Source organism: Chamaea fasciata, unplaced genomic scaffold (genome assembly GCF_029207755.1).
Source record: "Chamaea fasciata isolate MVZ Bird 193981 ecotype frontalis unplaced genomic scaffold, bChaFas1.0.hap1 SCAF_4, whole genome shotgun sequence".
NCBI classification, from domain to species: Eukaryota; Metazoa; Chordata; class Aves; order Passeriformes; family Sylviidae; genus Chamaea; species Chamaea fasciata.
Genome location: NW_027094089.1, coordinates 38949548 through 38969526, shown reverse-complemented (window position 1 = coordinate 38969526; position 19979 = coordinate 38949548). Strand labels below are relative to the sequence as shown.

At 41.7% G+C, this 19979-nt stretch overlaps 1 protein-coding gene across 2 annotated transcripts in view; it reads left to right on the top strand.

Annotated features, from left to right (window-relative positions):
- The window catches only part of MAMDC2 (MAM domain containing 2), a 60678-nt gene that overhangs the window by 8765 nt on the left and 31934 nt on the right, over nt 1–19979 (top strand). For both annotated transcript variants that reach the window (XM_066181332.1, XM_066181333.1), the window contains exons 3-4: nt 18199–18461; nt 19182–19266. In XM_066181332.1, the coding sequence (XP_066037429.1) occupies nt 18199–18461; nt 19182–19266 (348 nt within the window). The remainder of the gene's footprint in view (nt 1–18198; nt 18462–19181; nt 19267–19979) is intronic.

The window sequence follows — 19979 nt, the reverse complement described above, 5'->3', positions numbered from 1 at the left end:
GATTCACTCTGTAAACACTTCTTTTCAGTGAAATTCTAAGTGTTCCACAAAGCACTTTCCACTTGCAGTAGAAATCCTCAGCTGATACAGAGATGGGGAATCTTAATTAGACAATGTAGTTACTAATCCATTTCTCTGTCTGGCAATGAAAATGTGACTCCTTTAACAGTCCTCTTTGGCATTTGCTAAACAGTGTTTGTTCCAGCCTGGAACATAGCTTCTTGCTTTTCACCAATTACCATGAACATGACTTGAGAAGGCCCTTGAAAGAGGCTCGAATCAGCAGATGGAATGAGTGCTTTCTCTGGGTTAGAGAACTGTGGGATGCAGCAAACACCACTTTAACATCTGTCTGTTCAGGGTTAGGTGTTGAGGTTGGTGGCTGGCTATAAGAATCTAACCAGTCTCATAGAGTTATAGGTACCTGTAAGGCAGTCTTTTCTGACTTAAAATCTTGACGGATGCTGCAAGACTTGTGAGCACTGGTGGGTCTTTTGGGAGAACATTCCATGTTTTTTATATTGTGGTCTAGTTAGAAACAGCTAGGCAAAAAAGGCCCTGGAGGCCCTAGTGGATACCAGGTTGGACAGGAGCCAGCAATGTGTCCTTGTTCCAAGGGCAGCTAATGGTGCAGTATTGACTGAGCTGCTCTCAGCTCATCAGACTAAGTTCAGGCAAATGATGAAACAGATGCAGGTGTCTTGTGCTTTCTCCCTTGCATCTGTTTGGGAAATAAAGTCCTTATTTCTCCCAACCTATCCTCAAGCTGACCTGCAGTTCATTATCAGTATTTCTTGCTGTTGTCTACTCCTAGCAAATCCCTTCTTCTTTCCTTCCCCTGAGTGCCATATGCCTGGTGTACAACAAGGTGTATTCCCTGCCTTAGACATGTAAACACTTGCAGCAAACAATCACAATTATTTGCAAGCTCTAGGAAGAAGCTGAAACCAGCAGACCAGGTACCTGGTGACACATTTCTTCATGCTTCACAGTCTTCCTGGGATATTTTTTATCCCAGGAGAATCATATTTGTGTACCCAAGTGTCAGGTGATAGTCAATTTTGTCCTGTATGATTACAGTAGAACAACAGTGAGAATCCATAGCAGTACTGGAATAATGCCATTGTTGTTATATTTTGCCTCTATAGTAAAACAATTTTCCATTATAGAGCCTGACAGTTTGGTTTCATCCTTAACTGTTCAGATCAGAAAATTTACTCAATACAGACTGCAAGAAAATTAGGAACTTCTGGTACTTCTCTGGCTTTAAGCTACAGCTTAGTCCCCTAGCTGTGAACAAATTTGGATATGGTTTTCTGTAGTGTAAACTAGTTCCTGAACATGCAAATTCCTGAGTTCTTAAGGAAAGTCAAGTCTGCCTTGAGTGCTAGAGTACACAGAGGTACCCAAATGCAAACTGCAAATGCAGCTATCCTGGTACCTGGATCTTAAAAGTGTAACAAATAGAGCAGCAATAATTTTTTTTAAGATAAGTGGACATACTAGATCTTTCCTTCCCTTAGAGGTAGGCCTCTGAGACATGATAGTCTCATGCACAAGCAATGGTAAGATCTGACACTATACAGAATAAAGTGTGTTTTCTAGTCTATGTCAATATACGGGTTTCCTTAATGTTTGCATCTGCAGCTTAATATTAAGCTTCACAGTACCTACTGTCAGGTATTAATGTCCTCATAGACAGCCTTGAAAACTTACATGTAGCTATAGAGTGCTTCATTTTAAGATGTTGTTTATAGCATTTCAAGTCAGGTGACCTTTAACATTTTAAATATGAGTCCATATAGCTAGGCAGTACTAATCTGAGCTGTGCTTTATAGAAGCTTAGTTGAAGTTCATTAACAAGCAGGAGGAATTCAAATGAGTGAATCTTTCCTAATTCCTGTACAGTCATTGCTTTGCATTCGAATTCTTACAAGACGTTTCGCAGACGGATTTCTTTCCTGGCTAAGGATATTCTTGTGTGCTTGAGTGGAAACGTGAGAGGCTTTATACCAGTACCAGATTATTCTCTAAATATAGCCACTTCTAGTGGTTATTTTAAACTGAGTGTCAAACTGGAGAGTTATTAGGGCAGTAACTCTAGTTTGTTTGAAAAAGAAGAGAGAATGTTGCACGCTGAAGTTGACTTATATGGAAATAAGATGACTGGTATGTGTAGTTTAGGCTACCACATGTAGGTAAAAACCAGAAAGCTGTAATCAGTGTTTGTTTTTATATAAATTTGGAGCGAATATGCTGTGAATATAAATTCACAGCTGATGGATATTGAAGCCAAAAATTGGCTTCAAACATGATCAATCATCCCTTACTAACACAGGGATGAGAATCTTTTCCTGTGCTGGGTCAGCTAGATATTTTTCTGTTAGTTAAAAACAGAAAATTATCTCTTTTCATGGTTGCTTAGATTTTGTGTTTTCTGTTAGTTATGCATCTAGAAGGGAGTTTCATTGCTATGCCTACAGTTGACCTGCAGGTTAGTCCACTATGAGAGAGAGAAAGTTGAAGCCCAGAGCAGTAAGAGGTATCAACAGAAGTCTACAGCCTGAAAAGTATTGAAACAATTCTGTGAAAAGACAAACCTGCTTTATCTTTGAAACTTGCTGGAAAACGGGATTGTTGCCTGCTGGGCTTCTGCACTGGCTGAGTCATCCTCCTAAGATCTTGTCTAATTCAGTGATTGTACTATCTGATTTTGTACAGTGTGTGTATGAGCTGTTTTGTACTGCAGTGTACCCCCTGGCAGGGAAGGGTTGCAGATGGAAGGGGCGTCAGAGGAATGTTTTGCTCTGGCCTGGTGGAAGAGGGCAGCCTGTAAGGTCTTTTGGGAGATGTTTGCAGGCTCTACCTGGGGGGGGTTGGGGGGGGTGGAGAGGCTGTGCATTTAAGCACAAGTCACTGAGGAGGTTGCATAGTATGCCCGGGAAATCTGCTGCAGGGCTTCTTCCATTAATCTTCCTGTGGTCACTCTTGTCCCCTGAGGTACCTGAAGGTGACTGGAAAAAGCCCTGAAAAGGCATGGATGAGAGTTTGGGAGTGGTAGATTGTCCAAAGCCATGAATGCTTTGATAGATAGGTAGACCAGAGTAAATCTGTTGAAAAGGGTGCTGAAGGAGTCCAGGTCAAAGAGGAATTGATACGTAGCATGGAATTTCAAAATTTAACCAGGAGTCTTGGCTCTGCTTTCCAATCACTTTATCTCTTCTGACTTTTTATAGCAGTATATTGCCAAACAATGAATTATTTTTTTTCCCAGAAAGCTGAGAGAATTATAAAAATTGTGAAGACCTCTGTCAGTCCTCCATCAACCACTTCTACTGCCCATCATCTCTAGCTCATACCAATAGTCTTCTGTCAGCAACAGTCTGCAAGCATCCACAACCAAAGAGCCACAAGCTGTGAGGGAGAATGGACCAATACTGTGGCAACTTCAGTGAGCATCAGAAATAAGCATGAGATGGGTTGTTCTGTTCCAAACTTTTATTCTTCATTAAATTATTCCCTGGTGAGATTAAAATCAAACTGATTATACAGGTAATACTCTAAATAATTGATTTTACTCTTTTCTCCAGTTATGACATATTTTTAATTTTAACTAAAGCAATGAATTAAATTAATTGCTTTTAAAACACCAACTGTAATGAACTACTCTATACTTACTTCTTTATTCTTCTGTCTCACCAGCTTATTGCACAGTTGCATAATATTTAATAATAATAACATGGAGATAAGTACAACACAGAACAGTGCAGGCACAGAATTGAGGTCAAGCAGTGGGTATGGACTGTAGGGGGAAATCAGGATGACCATAAACTACCAAAGCCCTCTGAACTATTTCCATAAAGGTCTAAAAGAATGTAGTGTGTGTGGTAACTCATTTGCATAGAAGGCAAGAAACCTATCTCCAGGGTAGGGATAACTTACCTGTAGAAAGGTAGCTCCACAAAGCCCAAGTGCTTGGGATCAGCCCACTTCCAGGACCCTGTACCCCTCAGCTGATTCAATACTAGAGCAAAGACTGGTGACATCTTTTTCTTTCTTCCTTTCTCTCTCTCCTTCTTTAATTAAAATCTCTCCCCCTCTTCTCTTTCACCCTACCCCTTTATCCAAAACCCACTGCTGTGTGTTTAAATAAGAGGTCAGGCACAAACACAGATTTCCTTGCCAAGGGTGTAATTTACTAACAAAATTTGGTAAGCTTTTGCAGACGCTCTGACTTTTGTCATTCCTTTTGACCAGGAGCCTCTATGAATCTTACAGAGTCTTTCAGAAAATTTAGTTACCTATTTGCTTGTTGTATTTTATTGACACCGCCCCCTCCCTTATATATTTTTTTAAAGGAAAAAAGTGAAATATATGTAGCAAAGTTTTTTGCAGCTTTCTTGTGTCATTAAATTTTCCTAAATTCAGAATATGAAGATTTTTTGCCTTAGATGATTGTTTCATATTAGGTCAGCTTGTATCAGCTTCTTGATAGCTTGAGAGACCAGGCTTTTGAAGGCTGGTATGAAAGCTTTTGTGCTTTCTTTCCTTCCTCAGAGCACTGCAGCTATAGGAACACTGACTCAGTACTTCGGGTTATTTCAGTATCATGCATTGAAAAGTTGTCTTTTTGGTTTTTTCTGAATTCCCAATGGTTATAAATATCCTTCTTGTTTTCCAAGATAAAACTTGGCAAGTGTATACTCTTGTGGCATAGTTCACTCTCAGCTTCTGAGATATAGAGGAGCAACATCTCTGGGAGTTTCCCCCTCTCTGTGCTCTGGAAGTGGGTCTTTCTCCTGCTTCACAGTAGACAGTCTGGGGACCATGTCAGAAGGTTGCACTGATAACACTTTTCATGGCAAATGTCTCTTGTGTGTGTGCGTGTTCTGAAGCAGCTGTTCATGCTATTTGAGTCTGTAGCTTGGAGCAGAGGCTGGGAAAGACATTCCCACACCTTTTTACTCTTGAGAGTCAAGCAGCTTGTGTATAGAATTTGAACCCAAAATAACGGTTGTCCAGCTCATCTAATCGTACATTAACTTTTAACAAGGAATTAATTGTCTCTGTATTCCCAGAGATGTCCATTGATACTTCTTGGATAAGCACAACTGCAGATTGCTTTAGTAAACAATGAGCTTTCTCTGCAAGCAGTAGAAGTTTCTGACTCTGCAGGGTAACAGGCGAAACTGGTGGGATCAGCTGCAGGGACAGGCTTGAAAATCTGTTTCTTGAATTGTTTCAGTAGAAACAAAGCACTGAGTCACTGTCAGTGACCAGCCAGACTTGCCAGCACTGCTGTCGGCGCTGTGGGCGGCGTATGGGAGCACTCACATGTGCCCAGCATGAGCTCCTGGCTCTCATTTCCCCTCAAGGGACACATGTTTGCAGAAAATACTTTTGCAGCAGAGAATTCGCTCTTCCTGGGGAAGCTGCAGACACAGAGAAAATGTGTTGGGATTGGCACTGTTTGTTGATGCTGTAGTAACTTTGGTAACACCTTCAAGCATTCCAGCATTTGCCTTGTCTCAACTTCTGGGTTATACTTTATGGCAAATATGACACTAAAAGGCATTCTCAGAAAACACGGACTAAGGAATGCTTTTTACAAAGACCACACAAAGCTTGGCAGACAGAGCAAAGTTATCTCTGCAGGGTTTATATTCTGTATAGTTTGTTTTTATTCAGAATAAATGTGAGGCACATGCTGCTTAGTTAGGCTTGTGTGTTCATACAACTGATACCATAACCAGCACAGGCAGCCCTCCACACTGAAAAATGGCAGCAGAAACAGGGAGACGACAGGAGAGTAGTGTCACAGTATGCTTATTCTACACTTTATTAATACGTGAGCATCCATCTGAGCCCACTCTTGGGTACCAACAGCCGGCTGGGAGGAGGTGAGGTCAGATCTGCTGGCACATTTTGGGGTTCCTGAATTGCATTGTGAGCAATACTCAAATGTAGGGTGCACATTTGCAAAGGAACCATTCCTTTAGGGTAGTATTAAGTGCCCAGTGAGATTTAGCACACCAAGTATAAGTTAATTTAAAGTGTTTTATGGATTTATGTTTTATGGATTTATTCATTGATGTCTATTTGATCACCCTAGGATCACAGAATCACCGAATATGCTGAGTTGGAGGGATTCCATCGAGTCCAACTTGTGGCCCTGCTCAGGACACCACAAGAGTCACACCATGTGTCTGAGAGCCTTGTCCAAACTCTTCTGGAACTCTTTCAGGCTTGGTGCTGTGACTACTTCCCTGGGGAGCCTGTTCCAGTGCCCAGCCACCCTCAGAGTGAAGAGCCTTTTGCTGATATCCAGCCTAAAGCTCCCCTGACTCAGCTTTGTGCTGTTTTCTTGAGTCCTCTCACTGGTCTCAAGAGTGCAGAGATCAGTGTCTACCCTTCTGCTTCCCCTTGTGAGGATGTTGAAAAGCACAATAAGACCTCCCCTCAGTCTCCTCCTCTCTAGGCTATTTAGGATAGAAAATAAGTACAGTAAGGCCTAATAGCCTTAGTGATCCCTTAGGGGGAATAATAATAATATAATAATAAAAAAATATCTAATGCGAGGCTATAAACTCAGTTACTTTGGAAACTTTTGACAAGCTTTTACTTCGTGAAACAGGAGTCAGTGAGGACATTTTGAAGAAAACAATGTCATGAACTGGCAGGGCCAGACTGATAGATTTTTTTCAGTGACTCAGTTATATCTCAGGTTTTACTTCAGTCTTGATAAATGTGTCTTAAAGCTCAAGTGGGGTATGCTGAATTGCTTTGTGAGCAATTGCCCGAGGATAATACTGGATATTCACTGGAATGACATTGCAGAAAGTGCTAAAATTCACCAACATTCTTGTGAGCTTTTCACTTCAAAAGTAATCTAGAAAAAAAATGGAAATATTTGACACTTGTGTTCTAAATAAAGTCTTAATATCTGTGATGACAAGTGTTCCAGGGCAGCTGGGGAGCATTTGAAGGGGATGCCTAAAGGAATAAATTTGTTGACTGTTGCCTAGCAAGGGGAAGAAGCAGAGAGGCCAGTGTGACAGACGTGTGAAGACTGGACTGGGACAGACAGGTGGCAGAGCCCTGTGCCTGGTGGCATCCAATGGCCTGAGGTGAATTCAGATGTGTCAGGTGGTTCACTGAGTTAGACGAAGAAGGATTTGACTAGCTATTTTAATTAAAATAAAACTTAGGGAAGTTAAAATATATCAAAACTCAGTTGCTTGCAATCAGAAGTTAGATATGCCATGGAAAGCAAAATACGGCTTCCAAAATCTCTTAAATGACTAAACATTCATACCATTGACTGGCTTCTATCTCTTTCTGTTCCTTATATCGGGGTATATGCAAGGGGTTGTCTTTTGCTTTTGATACTAAGTGATCCTCAGTAATTTTGGATAGTTCAATTATCCAAGCTTCTTCTTGGAGCAGAGGCTCCATGACTGAATCTCCTTCCAGGGGTTCTAGGGACTGCAACTGCTCAGGTACAGGGGACAGAATCCTAGGGCATCAGCCCCTCCCCACAGAGGCCAAGAGCACCCTTGTAAAATACTTTGTGAATTCTGTGGATATTAAGACCATCATTAAATTTGCCACTGTGTATGTGAGATATTCTAGAGATTACAGTTTTATATATATTGGTACTGTTTTGATAAACCCTTCTCCAATTTTGTGGATTTTGGCTGTCTGTACACCTCATACAAACCCTCAAGTTGCTACTAGCTCCTGACAAGCACAAATGATGTACAGGACTTCAAGTCTAGAAGCATCCCTAATAAACTGAAGCCAATCTTTGAAATGGTTAATGGATGGATGCAATGGTGCAGAACTCCAGGAAATGTTAGCCGTGGGCCTGGTTGTTGTGATGTTCAACATCAATAGATGTGCTCCTTGACTGAAGATTTTGTGATTGTGCATGTTGAATCTTCACCATTGCATGTGCCTGGCCGAAGATGAAGTTTGCTGGGGCAGAGGATGAGTCACTGCTACTGATTTTCTGCTTAGGGTCAGTTACTCAAGAGTGGCCGTGGAGTGAGTAGAGCAGGAGCTAAGGGGCTGCTCAACAGCAGCCAGTGATAAACTCATTACAAGACAGTGATCTCCAGCGGTTTTTGGAAACTGATAGTGTGGCTAGGCCAGTTCCCTCAGGTGACCTGTGACCAGGTTACTGCCAGGACTCATCAGGATTTGATTAGCTCACCTGTAAGCTCTTTCTATAGCCAGCTGTTTCAGCTTATGTATATAATATGTGACTCACCCGTCTGCAGTTCTGTTTGTATTTTATGATGTGAGATCATTGATCAGCCCACCATGACCCTGCCAGTTATCCCAATGGTTCTGGTATAAAAAAGAATGTGAAACCACTAAGCTTATGTAAAGCAGGAAACTGAGCTCCTGGGAGTTCAACTTCTGATGCCGGTGAAACCAAATATGTATTTCAAGTTTTCGCGTTTTTTCCATCTGTGTAGGACCTGGGGCCCAGCTGAGTGTCTGAATAAGTGTAATTTCTACAACCCGAGCAGATCTGTAGTTTCCCTTGGAGAGATAAGGCTCGTAGACAAAGGTTACATTTTAGTTGATCTGATGTAGCTGAGAGTGACAGACAAGTGTTCAGGCAGATGAGCTGTTTTCTGGGGTAATGTATTAGGCCAAGTGATTTGGCAGATGCCAAGAGAGGAGATCCAGGCAGTAGGAAAGTTTAGCTTTTATAATCTTACATTTACTGCATCCACATGGTTTGCAGATGTACTCCAGAAGGCTACCAGTTGAAGTTTTTTTTTTCTTTTCCCAAGGGAAAACCTGGTCCAGGACCTCCCATGCATACTGTGACCCTAGTCTGTCATGCACCAAAGCCAAGTCATGATGGGCAGACTTCTGTTCCCTGCTCATGTCAACTCCCAAGCTTACTTGCCCTCTCCTGCCCAGGGTCACTACTTCCTGTGACCAGCGTCTTCCTGCTTCCCTGACTAAGTCCAGGATTGCTTCAGAGCTTGGCTTAGATGGTGATCACCACAGGCTTTTAGTTTAACCCATTTGGAGTGCACCAAAGACATTACTCAACCAAGAAATCTTTACTTTTGATGTACAGAAGCCTGGTCTTCCAGATGATGGAAATCCAGACATGCAGAAACCAAAACAGGGTTGATTGGGTTGGAGTATCTCTTTCTTCTCTTTCTTAAACTCTTACTCCCCATGGCTGTTCTTTGTCACTCTGATCCAAGGAGAAGTGGGGCTCCATAAATGCCCCCTTTTAAAACACAGGAAAAAGTCCCTTGTTTCATGGTCTGGCTCACCAAATTCTTTATGTTGGCTTCCTGTGGGGTGCTGGGCTACAATTGGATGTGGATTGCAAGTTCGATAGTTTTTTCTTCAAAGATGTGCCACCAAAACTGTGTGGACTACAGTGGCAAGGTTTGCCTTGGCTAGGCTGAGATGTGCTCATATTGCAGAGCACATAATGTGCACATAATACAGGGCAGAGTTTGTAGTATGTTACCTGCATGCTCCAGCACATCACACCATGTGCACCTGTGTAAGCAAAGAAAAGGAGTGATGAGCAAATAGACATCATAATGCAATGGAGTGAAAATTTATATTTTTCTGCAGAAGGAGGGATGCACTCCACCAGGGCAAGCAGCTGTGCTGGAAGAGATGTCACAGTGCATTCCCCAGTGTGCTTGATCCTGATGGAAACATGATTTTGCAAAGAAATAGAGCTAGTAATGAAAGAGGTGAGAAATGTGAACAAATAAATGCCTGGTGATTTCTTCTGTATCTTTAATATTCCCTGTGCACTAGGGGCAATGGAAACTCATCTAGAATGCCAAAGAATAAAGAAAAAACTTTTTTTAATTATTTCCCAGAAATTCACAGCAGAGAATCTTGTGTCTCCAAATATTGCTTACCTTCTGTTGACAAATACCAGCTAACGGAAGTAATGGAGATGTCTTTTGGAAAGAGATGTTTCAAGGAAAATCAGAGATACCCAACAAAAACTTGGCAGCCTTTGTGTCAGCAGATGAAAAATTGTCAAAATTAGGTAATGAGAAGCATGAAAATGAGAACTGAGTGGTGTGAACAGCAGATTACTGAGACTGATGGGTTGGTTGGAACAACAGAAACAAAATTTGAAAGTGTATAAAAATTGTTGAGGTCATTGTGGAAGGAAAAAACCAACATGCTTGTGGCTACGAATAAACAGGAGATCTGATGCATGATGTAAGGACCTTGGGACTTGAAGGAGATCAAGGAGAGGAAGCGTCCCCAGTGCAGTGGAGCAACTCTTTTAAATCAGAAGCAGAAAACAGCAGCTCAGGCTGGACCCTTGCCAGACCTTCACTGGCAAGCTGATGGATGGAGGCTGGAAGATATTTCCAGGGTGGTAGTAGCTGCAAGAAGTTACAGAGTGTTTCAGGGTTTTAGTTTTGACAGGCTTGCTAACAGCTGTATTTCTGAACTTCCTGGGGGAGCAAAGACCAGGGCAGAAGGTGGAGCTGGTAGTTAATTCATAAAGCCATCCTTTGGGAAAGGAGCTTTGGAAGATTTATGCCCCAGGACTGGCAAACAGGAGTTCTCTGGCCTGGTCTGGTGAATGTGGCAAGAAAAAGATCAAATAATTAATCTCATTCCCTGTAGGGAGACTCAGTTCGTAAAGTGAGTTCAGCTGGAGAGAAAGCTGCTGGAGGAACTCCTGTTGTCAGGTTTGTCCCTTTGGCCAGAGGAAGGTGGGTGACTACCTGGGTGAACTGCCTGGTTTTTCATCATACCAGGCTGTGCTTTTCTAAAAAATTCTTTTGTTTTTAATAAATACTACTCAGCTTTGTTACCTGGAAACCCTGTTGACTCCCTGAAGAAGATGACTAGCACAGGGGCAGATCTGGTGGGATATTCAGGTTCCCTCCCTGCCTGGAAGGGCAGCCAGCAGTGGCCCGGTGGTACTACATACTTCTTCTGAAAAAAGTGACAGCTTTAGGCTTGAAACTACTGCTGGCCCTGTAGACACAGAAGAGAAGGAAAAACCTTGATAATAGCAATGCATGTCAGTCACTGCAAACATCAAACACAAAACATCCACCTCCTGCTTCTCCATCCCTCAGCTATTTTCAAAGAGCTACTTTTAAGAAACCATGGAGGAGACAAGGAGGCTTAAAGAACAGAATGTTTTTTCAATGTTGACAACACTGATCAGTCCCAGGGTATACTATGTAGGTCATCTGGTGTGAATCTAACAGCTTCCCAGAAATAAAATAATCAATGGCTTGATGGGAATGAAAACACCAGTTATACCCTGGAGCATCAAGTAGTTTTAATCATGGCATCACCCTGAATGCTTTGGGACCGAGTCTCTATGTTCATTAATGTGGGCCAGGCTTTTCCACTCAGCCCTGAATGTGTTGTGAGTGCATCCATCTGTCCAGGGGAGAAACTGCTGCTGCAAGACTCCCAAGGGCCAAGGGGAAGGGATTAAACACCAACTCTGGCAAAAGTGGATCAATGTTTGTCTTCTTTTAAGACAACTTAATAAGCAGACACTCTGAAATGAGTTACCTACCCATATAGTTTCAATCTGTTTCCACCAGTGAGGAGAAACAAATACAAGTAGATATACATGAAGAAAATAACAGATTACTAACAAAAAGAAACAGCAGCAGGCAAAAAATAGCACTGATAGTCACTAGTTATAAAGGTGCTGAAATCTCATGGACTCCTGGGGAGCAAGGGGAAATTCAAAATGAGGGAGTGACTCACCTCCAAGCAAGAGGGCTCTGCTTGTGTGACCCCAGCTTTAGAAGGACCCAGCACCCACTGCTCCCATGTTTCCTGCGACACTGCTGAGTCTTAGACAGTAACAAATTTGGGCATAGATAGACGTGGAATAAAATAACATTTTGGGTTATCAACGACATTTTTGCTGCGTTTTCTTACCTGAAGGATCCAGCTGGGGAAGAGGGCATGGGGCCTCCATGTGCAAACTTCATTTGCAAAATATCGTCACTCTGGTTCTATTGTTAATATTTCCAACTTTTTCTGGAGATGTAAGACTTCGTAAGTCTCAAAAATGTACTGCTTTTCTACCTTTTTAAAAAAATAAAATATAAAAGAAATCCCAAAACTAAAGCCAAGACCCAAAACTGAGCTTCTGAGATTCCATAGAAGGCATCAATAGATCAACTTTTGTCCTAAGAAACCCTGGTAACATTCTTTCCTGTTTTTGTATGGGAAATACAGAGAAAATCAAAACAGGACTCTCAAGCGTTAGACATTTCTTGCCATGTTACTGTATAAATGAGTACCTAATCAAATGTAGATTCTCCAACTTTTCCTGCTACATATTTCCTTATTATTTCTTTTGGAGCTTGCTACTTATATTCAGTTTTTCTTGCAAAGCTGTGCTGTGGCTGAACGAAGCGAACAGCTGTCAGACATAAACTCCACAAAGAGCCAGAACAAGTCTGTGGTTACCCTTCTAGGTTTTTAAAGAGGAAATACATCACTGAAAATTTAGCTGGTAATTTTATTTGTCTCAGTGATTGGTTGGGGTTTTTTTTTCCCATTTTTCTCAATGCAATTTGTTTTAGTTTATTAGCCAGCATCTGGCTTTTTGTCTTGTTTGTGCTATTTACAGAGAAAGCAATCAGTGTAGTTTCTGTGCTTTTTTGGGAAAAGCACTATTTCTGGTCTCAGCAGCCCTTATTCTTTAGCCATTGATATAACCACTGCTGACTGATCTACTGATGCCCATCTTTATATATATATTTGGAAAACTGGGGTGAATGACTCATGGAGTTAATGCATCACCAACTGTGATTGCTTATGAGAGCTGCAAGATGAAAGACATTGATACCAGGGGATTTTAAAGATCTTGTTTTGTCACTGTGCTGCAATGCACGGTTGCATTGAGGAGCGATAGGCTTGAAACACAGTGTCCTAATTCCCCATGGGCTTAATGTTTTGCTTGGACATGGAGGAATGTAAAACGAACACATTTTACAATGTAAAGTTTGATTCAGCTGTCAAGCAGAAGGCAGTCAAGTTACATGGTACGTAAAACATCATCATAGAAATGTGAATAAAAAGTGCATTACACACTAGCCTGAGTAGTGAGAGAGTGGTGAGGGAAACATGTCTGAGTTTCCTTTCTCCCATCTCTTGTCCTGGCTTTAGATGTTTGCCTTCACCAGGCATCTGCTGGCTGTTAGCAGTCAAAGGTAGTTAGGAATCCCTGGCTGATGTGTCAGGGAGGAGGACAATGTCAGGCTTGCCCTTGACAAGCTGTAGGGTGAAATACTGAGGTTAAAGGGACAGGGTACAGGTGAGGGTCCTCAGCCAGTGGACCTGAAATGTGATGGCCACACTGGAGCACATTTGACGTCTTATGGAGACAAGCCAGGGGCTCCTCTGAGGTAACAGAAGCCAAGAAACACCAGTGAAATATCTCAGTGAAATTAGAAGGTATTCCTCCAAGAAGGCAGCATGAGCTGACAGCGCAGCTGAAGTGCCTTTGTACCAGTATGCACTGTGCGAGCAAGAAACGAGAAAAAGGAAGCCACTTTGCTGCTGTGAAGTTATAAGATCATTGCCATTACTGAAACTTGGTGGGACAAATCCCATGACTGGATTGCACCTGTGGATGGCTACAGGCTGTTCAAGAAAAGTAATTGTGGAGGGGTTTCCCTCTTTATCAGGAGGTAGGTTGAGTGTGAAGTTCTGTCTCTGAAGAATAGGCATGAGCAGGTTGAAAGCCTGCGGGTAAGAATCAGACAGTGAGACAACAAAGAGAACTTCATGGCTGCCCAACCACGGGGAACCTGCTGACAAAGCCTTGCTCCAGCTGCAAGAGGCATTGTGCTTGCAGGCTCTTGCCTGGCATGGGGCCTTCAATGCTGGGCAAGTGACACGGCGAGCTGTGGGTAATCCAGGAGACGCCGTAGGGCATACAGAATAACTTCTGAAGGCCTGTTACAGACAGCCCTTCCAGAGGGCATTTGATACTGGATCCATGTGTTGCCAGCACAAGTTAATTTGGGCTATCAAGATTGAAGGCAGCTTCGGCTGCAATGATCATGCATTGGTGGAGTTTGCAGTCCTGAGGTCAGGCAAAGAGTAAATCAGAATCGTGAATTTTAGGAAAGCAAAATTCCAAGTCATCAAGGATGTAGTCAATAGGACCTTCTGAGAAACTGCTCTGAGGGGCAAAGGACCAAAAGAAGTCTGGTGGATCTTTAAGGGTGCTGTCTGTAGAGCACAAGAACTAGCAAAAGAGGAGCAGTTCAGGCAAGGAAGACAAAAGACTGGCATGGTTAGTCAGGACCTGCTGGTCAGACTAAAGGGCGAGAAAGAAATCCACAGTTAGTGAAAGCAAGGACAGGTATCCAGGGAAGATTATAGGGTCACACCCCAGTTTGTGTAGGAATGGGGTGAGGAAGGCAAAGGCAAAGCTGGACCTGAACATCACAAAGGTCATGAAGAACAAAACAAAGAGCTTCTACAGGTGTGTCAGCCAGAAAAGGAAGGTCAAAGAAAGCATTTACCCCCTTGATAAGCAAGGCTGGCAAACTGGTAACTAGGATGAGGAGAAGGCTGAGGTGCTCAAAAATTTTTTGTCTCAACCCTCACTGTCAGGTTCTCTTCCCCACACCTCTCGTGTGAATGGACTGTAAAATGTGGCTGAGGGAGCCAAGTCCCTCAGGCAGAATCAGGTGACCACCTGAGGAACCCGAGCATACATAAGTCTATGGGACCTGATGAAATGCATCCCAGAGTCCTGAGGGAATTGACTATATAATTGTCATGCCATTGTCCATGATACTCAAGAAGTCACATCAGTCAGAAAATGAAAAAGAAAGTTCAGCTTTCCTGTATTTGCACAGCCTCTTACACTACTTAGGGCTGCATCTACCACCTGAGCAAGTAATTGCTGGAAATCGCATACTTGCGTTTCTGTGTCATCAGGCTTTTCCTACAGTTTTGTGACTACTCTCATCTGCCTTCCTGTGATTTTGAAGAGTAGCCCTCTCTTGATAACTCCTGCATGACTGCTGTAAATTAACTGTCTTGGGCATTTGCAGGAGGATTGTGGCATGCTCCGAAATGAAGCTGCATGTAAAATTTTTGAGAGGATACACCACTGTGCATTCATCAAATTCTCCACAGACTGGAAAATAACCTTCTATTACTCCCACAAACAAGTGTGGAAAGTCTGCTTCTTTGCTCCAAGGAACCCCCCGCCTTTGCCTTGCTTTGCTCTCACAATTGCTCTCTGTCAGTCCTTTAGGTCTGCATTGTGAGACCTTCCTTTGTGCATCGATGGCACACCACTGCTGTTTACTGAAGTACAGTTTTGGGTAAAGGCCATTTAGTCAATGCCACCATTCATTTGGGAGAAATTTAACGTTGGTGTTTTCTGTGCTTGGTACTGCCAAGTGCCACACTCCCTGATCCTGATTAGCAAAGCATTTAAACTTACATGTGAAGCTCTCTATCAGTGCTCCCATTGATTTCAGTGGAGCCAACTACAGATTTAAATTTTCAAAAGAAGCTAAAATTATTAGGTTTGGAGTGAGAGCACACTGTTTCTGGAGAGTTGATGAATATGTAAAATTAATGTTTTTAGAAAAAGCAACCAACGCCCACCCCCAGTTAAAAAGGGAGTTCATGATCTTTGCTTTCATACCTGTGGTGAATCAGACAAAGTGGGAGCAAGTGCACAACACACAGGCAGCAGAGTCAAATTTACAGTGACATAATCATCCCAATTGGAAATTATAAGAGGTTTTCTTTTAAACCACTTAGTTTAAAAGAAACTTTAGTCTACATATAATTAAGTTTTAAAACCTGGCAGCCATTACCAGCCCATAGCTGGTAATTTGAGGTCTTCATGTGAATGTATTTTCCTATGTCAATGCTAATTTATTCCTGCAAAAAAGAAAGAAAAAAGAAAGAAGATTACTGTTATAAGAAGGATCTGTTTTCTGTGGGGTTTCTCTTGAAGTACAGACAAAAAAAGGGCTGAAGTCTAAACTGAAATTGCCAGGCATGGAATCTGAATTGTAGGTTTCTTTATAAGTAAAATGATCCAAATTCAGGCTAGCCTAAAAACATAGATTCTTCATCTGAATAGGCTATTATCAATTACATCAATTAAAACCAAATGTGCAAGAAGCATTTGACTTCTGATAGAGTCTTGGTGGTTTCCCTCTATCTTCCTGTGAAAAAAGCATGTATACCTTGGGCAGGCATATGCCAGCAAATAAATGCTGTCTGTGCTAACTTTAGTGAACTAACTGGATAAATGCATGAAAGTGGTTGCTATGGACTCCCATGTTATGTAGTGGCAGATTAAGTATTTGGCATGCACATTAGGTGCCTATTTTTAAATATTTGTTCCTGTGTTTATTTTTCTTTCAAATACTGCTGCAGTAACAAGTTAACTCGTACTTGACCAGCGATTTTGTAATCACTTTCCCCAATAGACTAAAACCAGACAGTAGATAAAAAGAAAAATTATAAGAGGCAAAAAAATTCCATTCCCTAAAAAGGGAAAGAGAATGCAGCTTTTCTGTATTTGCACAGCCCCTTACACTGCTTAAGGCTGCAGCTATCTCTTAGCAATCATTTATCTTACATCAGTTAAACAAAATGTGCAGTACAAATGGGTTGCTGGGCACTGCGTCTGCAGGTGATAAAGGGAGCAGATGCAGGGGGATGCTGTAACATCAGTTCCCAAATAATCAGGTGTTGTCAGAGTGACTGTCTGCTTATGGCATGTTCCTGGGGGTCTATGGGAGAGGACTTTGAGAGCCTCATAAAGCAGATCTATACCTGCAGTTTACTTTGAGGAGGTGGTGACCCTCCATGCAGATGATTTTTTTCCATTGGAGAGAATACTTTTGGAAAGGCAACAAGAGAGCTTCTGGGAAGCGGCCCCAGGGTGTCTTGGTAGAGTGGGAGGATTCAGGCAGGATTTGGAAGGGGATTTTTGTGCCTCAAAGGCAAGCAATATATTTAACATCAGTGCAACTGCTGACATTTCTGAGTTATCCGCGTATTTACAAATTCATGGAAACTGACAAGCTCTGTGGTCAAGAGAGATGAGATTAAAGAAGTATATGCTCTGAAAAGTGTGCTTTGCTGCTGGGTAAAGGGCTAATTTGACACAGGCCCTGACAGCACTTTTAACTCATACTTGCAGCTCGGGTGATGAGAATTAGTATCAGAAATGAGATTTGTCTAATATACTTGACACTAGGTTAGAAGGATCATTTTCCTGATAGGCTGTGGGAACGCATTTCAGTCATGGGTGTCCTACTTTGTCTTACTGTTTTGTGGTGTTTTTTTTTTTTTAAATTTATCTTTAAGTTTTCATTTTTGTATCACTTGTTTCTGGCATTGCATTTCAGGTTTTTGTGACTCCTGTAATCCATTTTACTCTTCTCACCTTGGTTTTGATGTCTTAGTAGAGCCTCTAGGACCATCCTTATGCTTCACTGTAATTTATTTACTGTTGCCTCATTTTTCTACACGTTTTTTGCCTCCTCATGCACTTTCAGCTTATCATTGCACCCTTTCATTTTAATATGGAAGGCTGTTTTAGACCTTGCCCCAGAGAGTAATTTTAAAATAATCTCGGACTGCTGGTATTATGTTGCTTTACATTTTGCAATTTTTTGAATCAGCAGACTTGAAAGTATTTTACTACTTAGAAGTGTCTTTCTAGTTTTATTCTTTGAAACCAGAAGTGCTTTGGGAGTGTTTAGCTGCAATGTCTCATTTTATGTATTTTTTAAACCTACATGAAAATAAAAAGTTTTGATCTATAAAACAACTGATTGTTCCTGCAAAATATTTCTGTGTGTGCAAATTGTCTTGTCAATCAAATTGTCTATCTACAGTTATCAGTTCCAAAGAGTACTGCCTATAATCTGCTTTACACTGATAAAATATCTTGTCTTAAAATTTCCAATAATTTAAAATTTGAGTTTAAAAATGGTGGGAGACACATGAAGTCACATTTGTGTGAGTGCAGTAGGATATCAAAAGGTTAAGTGACTTACCAGATGAGTGGCGGTCTCAGTCCCCTGGCCTAGTCCCAGAACTACTGTTTCTTCCTAAATAAGTACTTTTTGCAGGGATGCAAAAGCAGAGCCTCTGACATTTATGATTCTGGTGTGTGCCTTTTCCCAGGACATTACATTTCTGTGGATACATCTTATGAGGGTGAGAAAGCAGTGTTGTCCAGCCCTGATCTGTACTCTGAGGAATGGAGCTGTGTCAGACTGATCTATCAGATAGCAACTTCAGATGCCTCACCTGACTCTGCCAGGCTCAACCTGTACCTGAGGCAGGAAGGAGAAAGTTTTGATCGTTTGCTGTGGTCAGCCAAGGAGCCATCAGACAGCTGGCTCATAGCTAGCTTAGATTTAACGAACAGCACAAAGAAGTATAAGGTAAGTCCAGTTTCAAAAGATGCCACAAGCTTTCTGATGCGTATGTTGGCCTGCACAAAATTCTTTTATTAATGTACACAAACTGACTTTGAGCCCCATTCTTGGCATTCGTTTCTAAGGCTGGCAGTATAAGTCAGCTGAGCCCTCTGTCCCCAGCACCCATAAGCAAAGCTGGCACGAGGCAGTGCTCCCACCAGCAGCTGCATGGAGCAGCTGACGGGGACACGGCCAGCTGAGCCCTGTGAGGAGAATGCTTCATCTCCTGGTATCCCTGCGGAGCTGCTGGTGCCACGTGGCAGATACGGGAACTCCCAGGTTCTGGGACGGCCGCTGCACTCCCTTATTCCTGCCCTCTGTACCTTTCTGGAAGGAGTCAAATGCTGACAGAAGAGTATTTCTACCCAGAAAACCATCATGTTGAATCACTTACAATAACATCTTGCATAACCACAGCTGAGGAATATGGAATTCCATACTCTTAAATGAAGTGTGGGAATTTTTTGCCTTGTCTCATTGTCCTTCAGCATGTCTTCTGTGGTTGAAGAAGAGCACTGGCTCCATCTTTAATGCATTCTGCCAAGATCTTTCAGCAAAAGCACATCTCACTATAAGGGTGATGGTTCCCCAAGAAACATTTAATTTGTTCTCCTGTTTACCCTGTATAAATATTCAAGGTATTAATGAAATTCTAAAATTGACCGTTTGGTTTATATTGTGCAGCTTGTACTGGAAGGTGAAATGGGACAAGTTAAATCCACCAGTATAGCAGTTTTTGAAATCAAAATAACTTCTGGACATTGTATTGGTAAGTACTCTCTGCTCAACCCTCATATTCTCTATATAGAAAAGAATGCCTTGTTGGCAGTTTTGAAACTGGATGGAATGTCTGGGTTTAAAAAAGACAATGGCTTTTTCCTAATTGAAAAGTACTCTGCCATATTCAATACAGATAATTTTTAAGCTGAGTGTGCACAAATTAGTAATTGGGTTTTTTTCACCTATCTCTGTGAGATATATATATATATATATATATATACATACACACACTTATTATATACAACAATATCATTGCAAATACATTTATTGTTCAAGCAGGAACAACTGTTATATTTTAAAAAGACTTTGCATTACTTCAAATACTAGATATAACAGCTGCAAGATTATTTCTGCTCTCTGCCTACTCATGGCTTCGTTACAGTGTCATCTTGAGGCTGCAGACGAAAAAATCTGCTAATATATATATTTACACTTAGTGCCATTTCCTCATGACATTTGGTAAAAACTGCTGATGAAGTTAAAAAATTCCAGTGTCTATGAGGCTGAGAGATCTTCACATTTCTGGAGAGCTCTGATGGAGTCCAACCAAGTTGTCACAATTCTTTGGCTCTGTGAAGGAAACAAAGCAGTTGCATTACTGTTACAAAACACTTATCCTGCTTTGCTTTTGGCCATCCCTGATATTTGGTTTTAAATTACAGCAGTCCTATCCTGGCAAATGATGAAAAGACAGATTGATCC